The sequence below is a fragment of the Typopeltis vanoorti genome, chromosome 6 (genome assembly GCF_054136105.1).
Source record: "Typopeltis vanoorti isolate ZY-2024b chromosome 6, IOZ_Tvanoo_1.0, whole genome shotgun sequence".
NCBI classification, from domain to species: Eukaryota; Metazoa; Arthropoda; class Arachnida; order Uropygi; family Thelyphonidae; genus Typopeltis; species Typopeltis vanoorti.
In genome coordinates, this window is record NC_143554.1 from 74614169 (window position 1) to 74632135 (window position 17967).

The 17967-nt window shown below is 35.4% G+C and overlaps 1 protein-coding gene across 1 annotated transcript in view; it reads right to left on the bottom strand.

The window, feature by feature from the left end:
- LOC150105580 (photoreceptor-specific nuclear receptor-like) overlaps window positions 1-17967 on the bottom strand; it is a 43723-nt gene that overhangs the window by 7915 nt on the left and 17841 nt on the right. Inside the window, exon 3 of the mRNA XM_090393983.1 lies at window positions 662-1000. Within this exon, the coding sequence (XP_090250109.1) occupies window positions 662-1000 (339 nt within the window). The remainder of the gene's footprint in view (window positions 1-661; window positions 1001-17967) is intronic.

Consider the following 17967-nt stretch of genomic DNA (forward strand, 5'->3'; position numbering starts at 1 on the left):
AAAGAGAATTGTCTTCTTCAGATGATATTTTAGTCATGATCAGAAAACAGTCCTTTGTAATATAGTCAATGAATAGCGTTAACATTAAATGAGCATTTTTGTTTAGCTTGATTTCTGTTGAAAATGCACTTTGACCAAACGATCATATTTTCTCGGGAAGAAACTATCTTTCTCCCTTTGGCATTAAGAACAGTTTATTGAACTATAAATAACGAAGTGTCCTGAAATAGCATGGAAATCTTTCGCTCATAAAATAACAATGTCAGCTCACAATGTCTTGACGTTGTGTATGATAGCTGCATATATTTATAGAAGAACGTTGGATCTTAAATGTAGTATAATACTTTTATTTATTCTTCTAAGTGTGTTTGCGATTACTAACCGGTGTAGGTGAAACGCCCGCGTTTCACCTACACCGGAAGGATGCATATAAAGTGAAAAAAAAAAAAAAGTAATTGCGGATGAAGCAAAGTATGAAATTGATAGTTGTAATCGCATTTAACTGCAATTTTGTTTATAATTGTGCGTAATTACATGTGTTTTGAAGATCGTCGTAAGCATTATCGAATTCTGGTAGTTTTTCAAACCTGATTATCGTTATAACATCTTCAAATATATAAAGTCTCCCTCCCTCGCGTCTATAAAAAGAAATGCAGCTTACCTCCTCGTATCACGTCTTGTCCATGAGAAAACCTTGAATTCTCTTCGTTTCTAAATGATATTGGCACCATCCCATAACTCGACGTAACGTGCGGGACTGGAGGCAGAATGGGAGCCGGTTGTAGACGTCTTAGACTAGCAATAGTGAGATCCGAAGCAGCAGAATAATAGGGACCCAGAGCGGACAAGTTACTTGTTGCTAAACTTACAGCGAGTGGCGAACGATGGCAAGTTTGTGGTACTGGACCTACAAAAGATGGAGGACCCCCTTCAGAAGTGCTAGACACCAAGCGAGACCGTTTTCGTGGTTGACATCTGGACGCTCTTTCATGTTGAACAGCTAAATAAAATCACTAAATATAATTATTTGAGAATGTAAGCATTTAATCTAAATGGTATACAACTGAATTATGTTGAGGTCTCTTGCATGGAATAAAATCCAAGTTAAATCTAATCATTTAAATAGGGTGACACATTAATGTAGCCTAATGTATGCAAATTCTGCTTTTTAAGAAATGGTGAGAGCTTGTATGGCCAAATAAATCCGAATCCACTTTAAAAATGACTTGAATATCTGTTTTACATTTCTTTTTTCAACACTTTTTAAAGTAATATAATTATGTAAAGATAATTGAAGGGGAATGTTTTATGCGAACCCCCCCCCCTACAAACGAAAGATTATAAACCTATAGTATGTTAGTTTACAACCTTTGTTCATGTCGTTGTTCTTCCGAAATTGAAATAATTGAAAAAAAAAATTTTTTTTTTAGCCTATTCGCAGTATATTAGTAACGCGGGGCTAAGATTTTTATTTTGTGTGTGTGTTTAAATCATAATGAAAACATAGGAGTGGCAAATATGTTCTCCTCACTTTGAACACGGAGTCATTGAGATAATAATAATAATACTTATTATTATTTTTTTTTAAATATTGATAAGTTACTGGATATACCATCGTTATCCTTCGCGGCAACTGTCAATTATTTGCTTGCCCTTCATTTTTGGGAGATAAAGCAATTTATTGAAAGAGATTTTCATGAATTGTTTACTAAGATAGAAGACTGGAGCAAAACTGTTGTAATATTTTAACTTCTTCTTACGAAGAGCTAAAAAATAAATAAATAAAATGGATTACCATTTAACTACACACACACACACACACAAACGGGTATTAAGCAAAGTTCCTCTTGGCAAAATGATGTTTATTCGGACATCACATAGAGATGGCTGAATGGATCGTAATAAAAGTTTGGAGCTTTGTTTAGGGTGGTCTTTCATATATATATCTTAGTGCACTGGATTAGTTCGTCTGCATCATGAAACAAAATAACGGCCAAGAAACTCGTAATTTGGCTATATTTCTTCAACTTGGTTCAGGATTTATATTAAACATCATATACGAAACTATAGCGAGTTCATCGTATTTAATAATAGAAATAATTAGTAATTAAAATTATAGCAATGTAATGTTGGTAAAAAAAACTTTAATTAAGAAGCTAACGAATGGTGGTATCAACCTCCTCTCAGTTTACCGCAAACCAACCAATACAGGACGTTATTTGCATTTCACTTCCTCCCACCATATTTCTCAGAAACTTAGCACTGTGCACATACTGAAGAACCGTGCTGCTCTCCTTAACAGAGAAACAGGACCTCCAGGAAGAACTATCCCTGATATCTAACAACCTTACCATGAATGGATTTCCTCGAAGACTCGTCCACAAGATACTTTTTCTCTGACTCCCCACAAAGACAACGAGATGACATACGTTATATTTCTACCATCGTCATTCTATACTTAGAGACAGTTTCGAATAAGAGTGACCTTTAAACCTACAGAAACGATTAGACAATTCTTAAGATCTCCAAAAGATAATCATCCTTTCTTCAAATATGCTGGAATTTACAACATACCCTTCTCGTGCGGCTTGAATTATATCGGCCAGACTACAAGGAGCCTTGAAATTAGGCAAAAAGAACACATTGGCGCGTCAATAATAACAGAGAAGAAAAATAGGGGTTAGCTTTTCCCTTCTCAAGAACGAACCATGTCATAGAGTGGGATAGAAGCACAATTCCTTATATAGAGGAGGACTTCCGCTCCCGATTTATTAAAGAAGCCACAGCAGTTGCCCGCTGTACACAAAACCTTAACAGGAACCAAGGACTAATCTTGCCCGTGATCTGGTGAGTTAAGAGATCTAATAAGGGTCTTCCATGTAATGAGGTATTGAATTACGGTGCCAACCATAGAACGTTCCTAAATAACAAGTGAGATCATGCACGCTCAATGCATGTTTTTACGCTATGTTTTTTTGTCTAATATAATTTGAATCGTTTGATTATAGTTTGTAACAGTTTTTTTACTTTTTAGTGCCTTACATCAGTTATGTACCCTGAAGATGCCAACAGCCTTAGTTGGCGAAACTAGTTGGTAAAGCATAGTTGTTTATTATATATACTTGATCAATATAGTCCCATTAGAAGTCTTTTTATAACTGTTATGGTCAAGAAAATTAACATTTTTTAACATTTAATGTAATGTTGGATTAAAAATGGCAAATATGTAATCTTTTCCCATAGCAGATTAAACTACATATTCATAGCTGCTTGGAAAAAAATTAACGGACACCATAGTGTGAGGAACAATCAGCCATGGCGCCCACCCTAATAAGATGTAGGACCGCCTTTCGCTGCAGCAATCCTATGGGGCATACTTTCCTCAAGCGCGATAAAGTTCAATGGGGATTTTGGACCATTCATCCTGTAGGCATGTAATGAGGTATTGGACTGTTGTGAGGCTGACGTCCATTGACCTCACCCGACGCTCTAGTTGATCCCACAGATGGTCAATAGTGTTGAGAGCAGGGCTCTGTGCAGGCCTTGGGGGGCTCAGTTACAGCAGCATTGGGCATTGTCTTGGTGAAAGAGACAACGGTTAGTTCTGTAGAAATGCCACAAAATAGGAAGCATTCCATTGTTCAGATACTTCTCGGATTTCAATGTTCGTGGCACCACAAACAGAGGTTAGAAGCCAAACCAGGAAAAAACAGGACCATGCCATCACACCCCTGCCTCCGAATTTCATTGTTGTGGTTACGCACTCGTTAAGAGACGTTCACCGGCATCCACCACATCTGCTCGGTAGCGTGATTCGCTGCTCCATAACAGTTTTCCAAGCCTCCACTGTACACGCTCTTTCCACCACTGAAAACGACTCTGCTTGTCTATTCAGGTAATGTGGGGCCTGCATATTGCGGTCCTACCATGGAAACCCATGTTGTGAGCCTCGGTTCTAAATGATTTTGTGAGATTCGTGTTTCAGTCGATGCTCCGCATTCAACGTGTCGGTCGATGAATTGCGGTTTTTACATGTTATCTGTCGAAGCACCTTACGGTCACATTTGGTGAGTGTGGTGGGTCGTCCACTGCGAGTAGCACTTGCAGTTGAATCCCTGACCTTCCATCACAGTGTGGTGTAACTGACACCTGGGATGGCCCAATTTATCAACAATTTGCCGAACAGAGACCTGTAACATGACATCCTATCTCAACGCCTCTTTCACACTCCGTCAGTTCCCTTCTCGCAGCCATTTCACTAGGATGCAGTCGCACTGACTTGGGAGCATCAGAATCCTCCAATTCATGCCGGATACAAACGCATGATGGTTACATGGCATGATCCACCTTGCCATCGGGGCGACTTCTTTCCAAACAGTGTACAGGGTGAGAAGCAGTAACGCTCTTCACATACAGGGTGGCCCATAAGTCATGGAACATGCCGTACGAAAGACCCGTCATTGTGAAGCAACTGCATAAGTTTTTAACATCTCCAGATTTTTTTATTACTTATGAAAAACCACGTCAAGTGAACGCCTTCCATTTTGGGCTTCACAAAGACGGACCCTTTCTACAAGGTTCCAAGACTTATGGGACACTCTGAGGGAAATGCACGTAATGTAGTTTATAAAGAGATGATGATATAAACGAAGTCAGTTTAATGCTTGAGCTATGATGCGAATGAAAAATTCTTCATTAATTGGTCCATTAATATTATTGTAAACTTCCACCGTTCGAAAACTGGTATTTCAGTTAGTTAAGATAGCCCAAGTTGCTCACTCTTAATACATTTGTAGCTTAAGTTTGTAACAACGATACCTTTTGATTCGAAAGATGGAATCCCATCTACGGAATTCCATCTTTATACAGGCTTTTCAGCACACTGACCTCTGTTAGCCTTAGATGCTTTGGCCGTAATTCTGAGCCATCCAACACAACCTATCCACATGGTGAATAAGTTGTGTTGTGGTGGGAAAAGTCCAAGTGGAATGTGTAATCCATCCGCATATCCATGAGGTAGAAAAATGTCATCGGAAACGTGAAATCTAGAAAGGCAGCTGGAGTAGATGATTTTCAACCAAAAATGCTTAAATATGGGCGTATAAAAGTTTTTCAGTCGTTACACTGCATAATTTAGTAGGTATGGTTCCCAACATTAAATTGGGAAATAAATGGAATGAGTGTTAATTTTATTACCTTGTATACTCCACTGAATGTTCCAGATAAAATTTTCGCAGAAATACTTGAGAAGAGGCTAAGAAAAATTGTTGAAGAGAAACTTGGAGAAGGACACGCTGGGTTCATGCCAAATGGTTGTCAAGATCAGAATTTTACAAAAGCTTAGTTAAAAAAATCGTAAGAATATCACAAGGATCTGTACATATGTTTTGTATGTCTGGAAAAAGCTTGCGACAACCGGCTAAGAAAAAGCTTGCGACAAGGCTACATTAGGGTAAATGGAACTGCAAAAGGCGCTTTATATTTAAGTTGTAAGTTAATAGTTGAAAGAAATACAGGAAGATGGTTGGATGTAAGACAAGGTGCACTATCTCCATTTTATACATAGAAAGTGGAGATATCAAACTTAACTCTTTGCTTTATGCAGATGATGTACTCCTAAGTAAATCTATTGTAAATCTCTGGGATTCTTTAATGAAATTTCGAATAACAGCTGTAACAAATATGACATGAAAATCAGCAATAAAAATACCAAAACTATGGAAATCAGCATGGACTTGGAAAACTTCAACTCCGTTCTCAATGTAGAACCTATAAAACGCAAAATATTTCACCTATTCAGAGACACCATTTTTAATGAAGATTGCATATTAATTTATATGGAATAAGAGAGAAATTAGCCAAACACTAGCATTAGTTGATCGATTTTATTGGGTTAGAAGCGAAATACCCCCCCCCCTTTTGAATACTCGACACTCAGGGGATACCCTGAGTGTCGAGTGTTCGAAATTCGAGTCATCAGAATTCAAGGAGACCGGGCCTACCAGTCCGGAACACGGGGGGGGGGGGATTCCGTCCCCTGGCACCCAACTCCCTTCCCCCCTAGTTCCGGACTGGTAGACCGGTTCTCCTTGAATTCTGACTCGAATTTTGAAAACTCGAAAGGGGTTCCCCCCCTGGCGCCTACAGCCCCCCCCCCCCCCGAGTTCCGGACTGGTAGGCCGGTTCTCCTTGAATTCTGATGACTCGAATTTTGAAGCCGGTAGCCCCTGAGTTTCAAATAATTTGACAAAAAACGTGACACAAAAACCTTGCATAAAAAGGCTTATCGTTTTATATATATAGGGTAGATTTATTGTATTTATATTCAATACAAAACATACACAGCAAATATTGCAAAAATCAAATGCAAATATTACATTTTTAGCCTCTTACATACACATTTGACATGACACACTTATTCTTAAAACAGTTTAAATTTGTTTTCATTATTTCACCCCCCCCTCAACAAAACTAACGACCCCCAAGGGGGCCGCTGCCCACAGTTTGGGAAGCGCTGCTCTAGATGAACAAAATATTACATACGTATGGAAGTGCCGACAAATAATACATAAGTTCGGAGGAAAATTGTTGACAAGAGGTTGGTAATAATGTAAAGTGAATCATGCCTCAGTATCCTGTAAATCCTTTGAGGTAATCAAAGTATTTTTTTATAAATTTTTTTATAATCCAATTCAATTTCCTATAAATCAGGAAATTGAATTGGATTATATTGATGTTTGATGGCATACGATAAAATACTTTGTAAGAATAGTTATTTAAACGTCTGTTGCGAGTTTAGCGATTATGTTCGTGTATTGTTATAAGTTCCTCCAGATTACAGAATCTCTTAACTTCAACAAAACTTCCATGAACTAATGTTGGGTATATAAAACTAAGTGAATGATGAGCAGGGGAACACCGAAATATTTTATGGAGGTTGCGGACAAAGCTATGGGTACGTATTTGTACTTCTGTAAACTGTTGTCATTTGACGAAATTCATTCGTAAATTCGATGTTCTGAGAAAAGAACTCGGGGAACGAAATGAACTAAATTAAAGAATATTTTTTTAGGGAACTGTTATGAAATGAACTAGTCCCAAAGATAAACATTTTAAATGTCTGTTGCTTCTATTTATGTTTGTAAAAAGTGCATGCTAATGTCAGTGAGTCTGGAGTTTTGCTTAATTCATAAGTTTATAATTTGGGGTGGGGGGGGAGATAAGAATATGCTTATCTTTTTTGTTAATATTTTAACATTGCACTTTTATATTATAATACTAAACATGAACAATATTTTTTTAAAAATCATTATTAGATGACTAACTCAAAGTTATTGTTGACCGATTAGTTTAGTTTGACTGGAAACTGAGTGGAATGTAATTTATGAATTTTCAAATCGACGCTTTCAAACCCTTATAACATTGACAATTTAAGGATTGGATTGGCAAGTTGTTGTTAACGCACTCTGTTTTAAACAAACACCAAATGGGAACAGTCTGGTTGGTCAAGGATCAGGGTATCGCTCTCCAGCCAACAGGCCACCGATTCGAATCCGATCGTGGGCATGGACGTTTGTGATTGTCTTTAGGTGGGAGATCACCTCCCATTCATTGGAGGATGACTTATATTAATAAAAATATACAAAAATACTTACAACACCTGCGGTTCTATTGTAATATAAGTTTACAACCTTTCATGAGTGAGTTGCATACAAATGGAATATCACGTTTAACAGAAATACAATATTTACAATAAAAAATCAAATACAACTTCAGCCTTAAGAAAATATGTCTTAAAATTTAAATCCACACTACTTAAATTTTCTTTTGTGTTCTCCAAAGGAAGTAGTAATATTTATTGCTCGGAAGGAAAATGAAGATTGACTGACGTAACCAGGATGAATTTTATCTTTGATAAACTACTAGTAAAGACCAATTATGTATGTAGCACAAATTGTATTCACTGGATTACTATTTAAATATTCTGTGGACGAATCAAGACATTAGGATAATAAAAAAAATTATAAAGTATCTTAACTTTCATTAACATGTGTTTGACAGCAAGGTTAATGTTATCTCCATAGTTATGCTATATTTATTCGTGTGTGTGTGTGGCCTTGCATCTACGCATGAGCCCGACTAACTTGTATTTGTCGGGCTCATGGGTTAGAGGGGAAATAAAACAACAGATAATCATGTTGCTGTCATTCGACTGTGTGCAGTTCTTGGTCTTTTGTGTTTTGTTTTCATTTATTAGTCAGTATTTAACGATGCAAATCCTTAGTTCGTTTATATCAGCAAATCCCATGCTTCGCCTTCCACGTGCAGCTCTTTATGTCCATATAGACTTTCTTTATGCTATTAACAAAACATACATGTTTGTTAATGGTGTCTCTCATAACTCCGAAGTGTGAATTTTTGTTTTGAATCAGTCTGTCATTAAATAATAGTAAGTCACTACCCGTTTTGTTTTTCCCATACAACTGCTGTGCTCATTGGTAAAATACGAGGAAGTACTCGACAAATATCTTTTGAGTATTATCTTTCATTTTAATTCTGATTATTTCAGTTGAAGATGCTATCTTGGCGAATGACTCAAACTGCAAAAAATGAATAAAATACCTCAAGAAAAAATATCAGCATAAAGAAATTATAAAGATACTTTCAAAACTGAATTCAGAATCTCTTACAGTTCTATTTAATCCAGCTTTAATTTTTTTAGTAAAAAAATCTCCCTGAAAATATTTCTACCCCTTTGTTTCACTTTGGAAAATTATTGTCTAGTACAGCGCTTCTTTTGTTGCGGCCCCCCTCAACAAAAGTTGAGGGAGGCCGTGAAATGAAAACAAATTTTTAAAATGTTTCAAGACTAAGTGTGCCATATCAAATCTGCATGCAAGATACTCAAAATGTAATATTTGCATTTGATTTTTGCGATATTCGCTGTGTATGTTTTGTATTGAATATAAAAACAATAAATATTATAATAATATGTCTGTATTACGATTTTTTTTTTTCGATGGGGGCCTTGAAATATTTTAATTTTTCCAAGGGGGCCTTTACATCCATAAGTTTGGGAAGCCCTGGTCTAGTATACAGTAGCAGGTTTTAAAGGTTGGGACGTTGACATATTTGCAATCCATTTTGAATTTAAAATTTAAATAACAATGGCGGAATCTCTTATTCATAAAAAAAAAAATGCGAATACCACATTTCATATATTAAAACCAATATTTTCGTTATTGATAAACGAACACATTTTTGCATAAATTTTGAACGCCTATTCAGGACTGATGACGATATTTTATGCTGTAGTCCAAGGAATCATATCGCCGAGATCACTTGACGCAACCCCCCCCCCCCCCCCAAAAAAATTAAACATTAAAATTATTTAAACGATGTAAATCCTTAGTGTGTTTAGATCGGCAAAACCCTTGCTTCGCTGGAAACCGAAATCCCTTAAATTACTTTTAGTGTGTGCATTGCCGATTTGAGATGTTGAATTTGTTGGACATGCATACCATATCCAACGAATTCTACTTCTGTGTGTATTGTCTCCTCTCCCTGGATACACACACACAGTATATTGTAACCTACTTATTACCTATTTTGGAGAATATATATAGTGTTAGGAACCACGAGAAAGTGGCAGTTGTTTTGCCATACTCTTATTACGAATGCCAATTAAAAATGATAGTCTTAGGCTAGATGTTCTGTGATTGCCTACGGATGAAGGATAGTTGCCCAATAGTCGTCAGAAAGTTAGGACTAAATCGCTTCGCTACTTTCTTTTAGAGAATAAAACGCCTTAGAGGACGTTTAAAAAAATGTAAAGGTCTGGAATACGAAGTTTACTAATCAAAAGCAACTGAAGAGACATTTATGTGCTATAAAACAAAAAGCTAAAGTAGCTATAAGAAACGCTAGTGTTGCTTTATAATGGAGTTATGCTGACACGTACATATTTAAACTTTTTTTTCTGTATTCTTATTAGGCCAAAAGTGTGGTTAACCCCCTTCAACTCATCGATTCATTAATGAAACCATTTTGTGACATCGTCTATCTCTCGATTTCTTTTACCACTTAGTTGAATTTTACGTGTAAATTATAGTTGAATTCCTTCACGACATTCATGTTTGAGTTCTCTTTTAGGTGATGATTCTCATTGTCAAATTTCTTAATATAACTTTCTTTATCCATACTGCCAATGCTTTCATTGCGAGTCGCACAAATGACGTTTGTCCTTTAGCATGAAAAGCCGGTCCAAATCCGTTAGGCCACGAGGAACCCTTATCAAATTATTTCACCTGAAGGTTAGTTGGTCTCAAAGACGTGGTAAGGTTGTTATTCCTACGGAACAGACAATTCAGTTGGAGAGCTTTTGAATATCATCGACCATCGCTTAAAAAAAAAAAGTGTACCAGCTAATTAACGTTTACTATCTACTTTTTATATAATCAGCTGCGATCATATTGCTTGGTGGCAATATTGGAAAAAATATGCCCAACACTGACGGAGTATGGCACTCTCACTGTAATTAGCCTGAAGGATAGACGATTAAGCCAAGTTTTCATAAAGAATAAACAGAATTATTTCACTTGCATATACAACATTCTACTAAAAAGTACTAAAATTTTATGTTTTAATAATTGTACAACTCATTAATTTAATATAAAAAATGTAAATACTTTGAAGTAGTAGTTTCTGTATTAAATGGTAATTAACGGTGTGTGTGGGGGATGGGGGGAGAAGGATGTAAACTCTATAACAGTAGCCTCGTAGACTGTTGACTAGAAAAGGACTGGAGTAGTAATCACTTCTGCCAGCCACTCAATGCTTTTTTGTATTACTCTTTCTCTTGTTATTAAAGATATACGTTAAATTTTCTTTTTTGTTGTTTGTATTATTAAACTATTCTGTACGATAATTTTAACTGATAAAATAAATAAAAAAAATCTGATTTTTTGAATTTTTTTTTTTTTTATAAATTTTCCAGAAAACCTAAGGTCCCCAGAAATATATTGTTCGGAAACGAGACAAATTCACCTTATATAAGATCGCTTTCTTATGCTTAAATAGTTCATTGATTAAATTGGCTCATCGTAGCTGACGAGGATAGTATTATTATTATTTCTTAACCCTTTATCTCTCGCTAATCGTAGTTTTAAAATGTGATTTCACAACTTCAACGCCCTTACTAGAGATTGCCAAGCACTATATTTAATGAAACTGTATCGTAGTTTTTCATTTCTTATAAACTAAATGGGTCGTTGGGATTAATACAATAACTGATGGTATGCGCTTTACCTTAAGTGAATTTGTTGTGATTATTATTATTTTAAAAAAGGCAATTTAGAACACAATTTCTCAGTTGTTTTGTTCTAAATAGCTTCTGCGTTTAAGGTATGTTTGACACATCTCGTGATTTGGCGGAATATACACGAGATTCCTGAATTAGCGCGGAAAAGAAGAATATTTTAGCAGATGATATTAAAAGGCTACGTTTTTGTGCTTCATGATTTGGTCCTCTGCTAGATCACGAATTCTTAACAAACACTTCTTGAACTGAGTATACTTCCCTAGTAGAGCATGTTATTTCCGCTTTAAATGAATTAAGCTTAAGCGAAACACGAGTCAAGTTGTTTGGAATTCGAACTCGCACCCATTCAGCTGGCACATTCGTTACCTTCTAAACATTTCAGGCATCTGTGTGCGTGCATGTGTCATGCGAGCTTGTTTGGACTGTTACTAGAAATCAGACTACAGTTATGTATTATTATTATTATTATTACAAAAAACTAATTTATCATAGAATATGTGACTAATATAAAACATAAACAAGGGGACATGTGCAGGGATAGTAACCTATTTTTAAACACTAACAAATGGAGAAGTAACTTCCAGTATTTTAAAAAAAATCGATATTTAATTTTCTTTTTTTAATTTGTAAAATAAAAAGTAATTTTACTTACTGACAGCTGTTTAGAATATAAATCAAATAAAAAAAAATCATGATATCCTGCACATCCCTTGAAGACACACATTAGAAATCGATGATGAAGGCTTCCCTTAGCATGGCTTGTTTCCTTTAGGCTTCCTGATGAATTCGTGAGATTGATGATTTTATTAAAAGGAAAAATGACTTAAGAACCTTCATTCCTTACATAAATAAGGTAGTGATTTGGTCAGTAATTAATATGCACGACGCTACCTGTTTATTATTACGATCTGCAACTTCAACAAAAATATTATGCGAAAATACTGATAGCCACAACCAAACACATGGCAGTATAATTGCAAAGTATTTTGGGTACACGACATGACTTTCCCTTATGAAGCAACTGTTGCATTGGATACAAGTTAATACAGCTTCATATTTATTTGGATAAACAAACCAATTTTTCACCGTACGCTTACCTTGTTGAAAATGGGAGTAAAACCTGAAACTATTGGTTTAGTACTTTGTGGTGGCTACAAATCCCTCTCCAACTCACAATACCCGTTAAGGTCAAGCGGCTTATTATTAACCGCCGTGTGGTGTCTCACCTGTCACTTACAGCAGCCTCTTTCCCAGGGTCTTTATACTTGACATGATATCGACATTACGCGGAGAAAGACCATCAAACATTCTGAGAGCCAATCCACTAAACAATTGGTTTAGTCAGACACCATTGCTTTGTATTGCGTTCTCTCTTTGTTCTATTTTTGTGTCGTTCGCCTTACTCATTATTTTTCTATATTGCAATTCTGTGTTATCAATTAGTTTTTCTTTCAACCGACATTTTTAATATTTTTTGTTATCTCGATATTTGGGAATGGTTTTCTATGCGTTCTTTTTTCTTTATAAATTTTTATTTTAATTTTTATTATTACATTATAATAAAAATAAAATTTTAGTTATCAGATTTTCAAAATAAATAATATTCCTAACTCGTTTGATTAATTGTGAATTAAACTCTTGTATTACTCACTTCTGACTCTTCACTTGTTATGCATTTAGCGTACGTCTGATTTCATCTCCTTCCATTGTATTACAGCGACCATTAACTACAACCCCCATACCAAATAAACTTCAATGATCCCTTAGTATGTGGGTCGTTTCTGACAGCGTCGTTGAAAGTTGCTCATTGTCATTTGGCACTTAACTATTATTCCTATTTCAATAAAATGTTTTACAGTAAACAACTTTTTTTATGCACATTAAACATCGCCATAATAATCAAACATAAATATTCACGTTGCCAAGACACTAATGATAATTTATTACTGACAAAATTACTGTTGTGTGCGATATCTTCCATTAGATGTGACTGCTAGCAATTTTTATCCGGCCAGCGAGAAATTAGCAATTAAATAAAATTATGTAATGCTAAATAATGTGCGCACATTCATAGCCACACTGTGTAATTGTCTATCACTCAAGCGGGAGTGTTTAAATAATCTTATCAACCAACAGCCAAATTATTTCTATTTCAGTTTTTTCTGTAACATTGTCATACATTTACGATCAAGCTTCTCGTATGAAACTGAACAAATTTAAAACTAGAAATAGAATACGAAATGAATTCATTTTTAAAAATATATCAAATATCCTATTGATACGTGTATGTTTCTGTAACGCACGTGAATATATAGGTGGTCACAACGATATCCTGCCACACTATTTCTCCCAACATTAGATGACATACTTCTTTATTAGCCATTTTTGTAGACTAAGTCTTCCTCCAAATTTCTTCGTTAACGTCTGTGTTGAAGTTTCCTGTGGCACTGAGTTCCAACCATCTCTTTGATCTCATCCTTCCAACATCTCGTTTTCCTTTAGCTTTCTGTCCATCTTTGAGAAACTATTCGAATGAATTAAAAATTGAAGAATGATATTCTTGTCCGTTTTTTAATGTTGCATCTTACACTGTGTTCTGCCCATTGCTAAAAGGGTCTGTTAATAGCTGTTACGTTGTCTCACCCTGGTTCCAGCTCGAACCCAAGTTTTACGTTTTCTGTCTTCAACTCGGATATCAAGCAGTGAACGCGCCATTTTTCTCTGTGTACCTCTTAACTTGTTGATCTTTTTTTTTTTTTTTGTCAAGATGATCCATGTTTGACTTGCATATATCATGCAAGAAGTATACTGCTATCATGCATATTTTTTTTTTCTTAGCAGATGGGATGTTTTCGCCTAGTATTTCAATGTTTTCCAAAGGCTGCTCAATCAAGTTAAATTATTACTTCTCCATACCCTCCTTCTACAGTAATCTTTTGTTTTAAATAAATTTATGCTATTATGTCAGTATCTTTTTTTCTTATGTATTTATTATATATTTTTGTTTTTTGTTTTTATCGTCGGTGGATCTTTCTATTATCCCTACTTTGAAGATGATAGACTAGCATTTACTAACCTATTAGCCAGTATTAGAAATGACCAGTAAGAATTGCAAAATGTGTGGTCGAATATATTATGAACTCTTGTACTTAAATTTTAACATCTGTTAATAATTTTTTTATGAAATCAAGAAGATTTGGGCTCATCTTAATTGACATTTATTTTTAAATAGTTCCCCTTGTTTTGGATGACACTGCCCCGATAACTTTAAAAGCTTAAATGTTGATGCGAATGATAAAATTTCAAAAGCAAAAAAAAAAAAAAAAAATCCTAGACATAGTCATTTTGAAAATAATAAAATAAAGGAAAACCAGACTTTCGGTTCTTGGGGTTTCTGTCTCAAACTGCTTGTGATATCGTGTATACCTGCTCTTTTTTTCCAATGTGTAAATTCTTCTAGGATCATATCAGAGAGAAAAAAGTCACAGTCATCTGCCAAAGATAAGAGACCTTGGTCATACGAGCGCAACACAAGAAGTCCGAAATTCCGCTCGCACTAACGTCAGTCCCTTTTTGCCGTATGCTTACCCGTTGCTCGCCGATACTAGACACCTTCTTCGTGGGAAAAGCACAAGTGGTTGCACGTGCGTCGGCGCCTTCCCGACAATGGCTTCTAATTGGTCGACTCATCGATCTGTCATAGCTGCATCGGGGGCTCAGGGATTGACTGGAGTGTTAGAACAGCACATGGCAGTCCTCACGAGTGACGGAAAAGTGCAACGAGCCGGAGATCTTTAAAGAACGACGCTTTCCACTTAGGACAATCCGTTGTACGAGGCCAAATCACGGTGCTGTGTAACAGATCGTGTAGTGCCTCGGCTTGTGGAAGCAGCAAAGAGGGGAATGAAGGGGGGGGGAGAGGAGAAGAAGGTAGAGGATAAAGCGGACGGTAGGATGCTGATGGCCATTTTACCCCTTTTAGAGAGAAACTGGCAAAGTGTGTAAAATTTTAAAGCGATTTATATTAAAGGAAAACACTTCAGAAACTTTAAACTGTTATACGTCACTTAAAGTAAAACTTTTATCTTTCATACGTTTTCTTATCATTGTCCTAAGCTTTTGGCGACATCAGTTCAAATTTTATCTCTCGCATCCTTTCGCTATTTTCTTAATGTTCTCCCCACTGCATTTTACATCGCTATTCTCTCCTTCTATCGGATCCTTATATTTAAGTTGATTCTGTTCTGATTTTTTGTTGTTATTGTGTGATTTATTCCCATGTTTTATACTCAATTAAATATCTTTTCTGTGGTTGTTTTAATTTTTATTTCAATAAATTCCGTTTCTCAACTGGTTTACTTTTGTGTTACTTTTTAAGTAACACATTCTTTCTCTCTCTAATACTAGAGAGAACATGCGAGGTAGATATAGCTGTTGTATGAATAGGATTAATCGATATTATTGCCCACAGTTAGTTTATAAAGCGAAATTACTAGATAATTACAGGATCGGACTTGTAACTATCAATACATAGGATTCGTACCATGATTTGTAGTCACTTAACCTAAACTTGTATCATGCAATTTTTCTAGAGAGAGAGATTTCAAATGAAATTGGGAGCGTTACTATGAAGAAAGAGTGATAAAATAAGCATATCAGGAAAGTGAATTCAGTACAGTAATAATCATTAGTTATATGAGAACAATTAGGAATGTCAACTTGCCATAAATTACCAATCCAGTATAAGAATATACGTATGGCGTGTGGAATAGTTTCTATCCTCAGTGATTGTAATAGCGTTGCAGATAGTGCTGAAAGTACTCAGTTTGCAACAGTGTTACAAACACAAATAATCTTAGACAATCTGCTTCAATTGCACGTTCTGCACGAAGCCATTCAATAGAATTTTTCAGCAGTCCCCAGGACCTAAACATCTCTGAGAATTTGCTTTCAGCAATACATTTTATGCGTCATAGATCGTTTTCCTGGGAGTGTAGGCAAGCTCTATTATAACGGATTTCTACATAGACTTTCATACAAGTATTTTGAAAATTTCTAAAAGACAAAAAAAAAAAAAAAAAAGCACGTCCCAGTTCGTAAAATGTCTCCATGCGAACATAAACACATTTTAACGACTAGTAGATCCATGGATCAGCCTCGTGTGTGTGTGTGTATATATATATATATATATATATATATTTTTTTTTTTTTTTTGACTAAATAATTGCAATATTTCACAGCCGTTGTGTCTGCGGGGGTTTATGGTATTGTCTGCAATAGTATGAGAAATAAACAGTAAAGTAAAAAATTCATTTTAATATTAAACTAATTGTAATTAAAATAATTATCCCCATAATGTGAATTCCATTCGCGAAAAATTGCAAGCCTGTAGTACATGAAGCCGTGTCCTGTTTCAACCTTAAGCCATCGACAACTCTCTTCAGCGGACAACCTGGTAGATTCCGGATGGTTTATATTGAAGTGCTTGTTTGGGCAATCAATCTTTCTGTTTGTATTCTTTTCACATGCTGTCTCTCTACTGAAACCAAACGACGATACGTAACAAAAACTACAATTGCAGCAAATACATTCCAAAGAAAAAAGAAATAAATTACTGATTCAGCTAGTTTCATCGACTAATTCAAACTTTATTTGCAGCGATGCCTCTTTTACAGCCTCTGTTTACTCAAACATCTAAAGAAAAGAAAATTGTGATTTTTTTTTAAAATCTAAACGAAAGTAATCTATAATTGATTTCCACTCTTGTTAACCATCTAAATTTATGTAGATCTTAATTTATAGAAAGAATTCCTTACTGATATTGTTATATGCTACAAAATAACCTTTTAATTTTTGAACCATTTTTGTTTACGATATATTCACCATATATTCGGCGAGTATTATTAATTTTGTTTTTCCATTTCTTCAGTTAAATCTAATATTAGATTTTTTTTATGTTAGATATATTTCTTTTTTCAAAGAAATCAATGCTATTATCTTCTGTTTTCTCTACTGGGAGCATATAATGCAATTATTCTTTATTAGCCTCAGTTTATTTTAATCTAACTTCTATTATTCTGTCGTTCGAATATTCGTAGTAGCATTGTTTTTAAATAGATTGATGCCTTCCGGTGCCCTTTGGTCTCTACTAAGTCGGTAGACTTCGCTGTATAGTTTTCTCTGTTTCCATGGTTCTTAATTTCTTCTTTCCTTCCGTATTATTGCAATTTTAACCTTCCTGTATTTAATATTTTATCTAATTTGATTTCTTTATAAGTTGTTCCTCTCTATATTCCAGGTCACAGTATTTAGTATATTTTTTCGTTCCATTATTATTTTCCGAAGAGTCCATAATTCAGTGAAAATTCCCCATTTCAGGATACTAACCTGGCTATGGGTAGTTCAGTAAGTAAGATACCTTACGTTCATAGCATTTCTACAGAATTGATTATATCGTGCATTTCTTCGAACTAAATGATGCTAGACTTATACTGGCAGTATTCGGTGTCGCCAGAGTTCCTTTTCTGATAGCCATACTGCAAGGGGGGGGGGGGATTGGCAGCGGATCGAGTTAGTCTATATTTGGAGCGTCTTCGATCTGGCATAGCACTTTTATTTTGCAGGATGGAAAGCCCTGTCACCTCCAT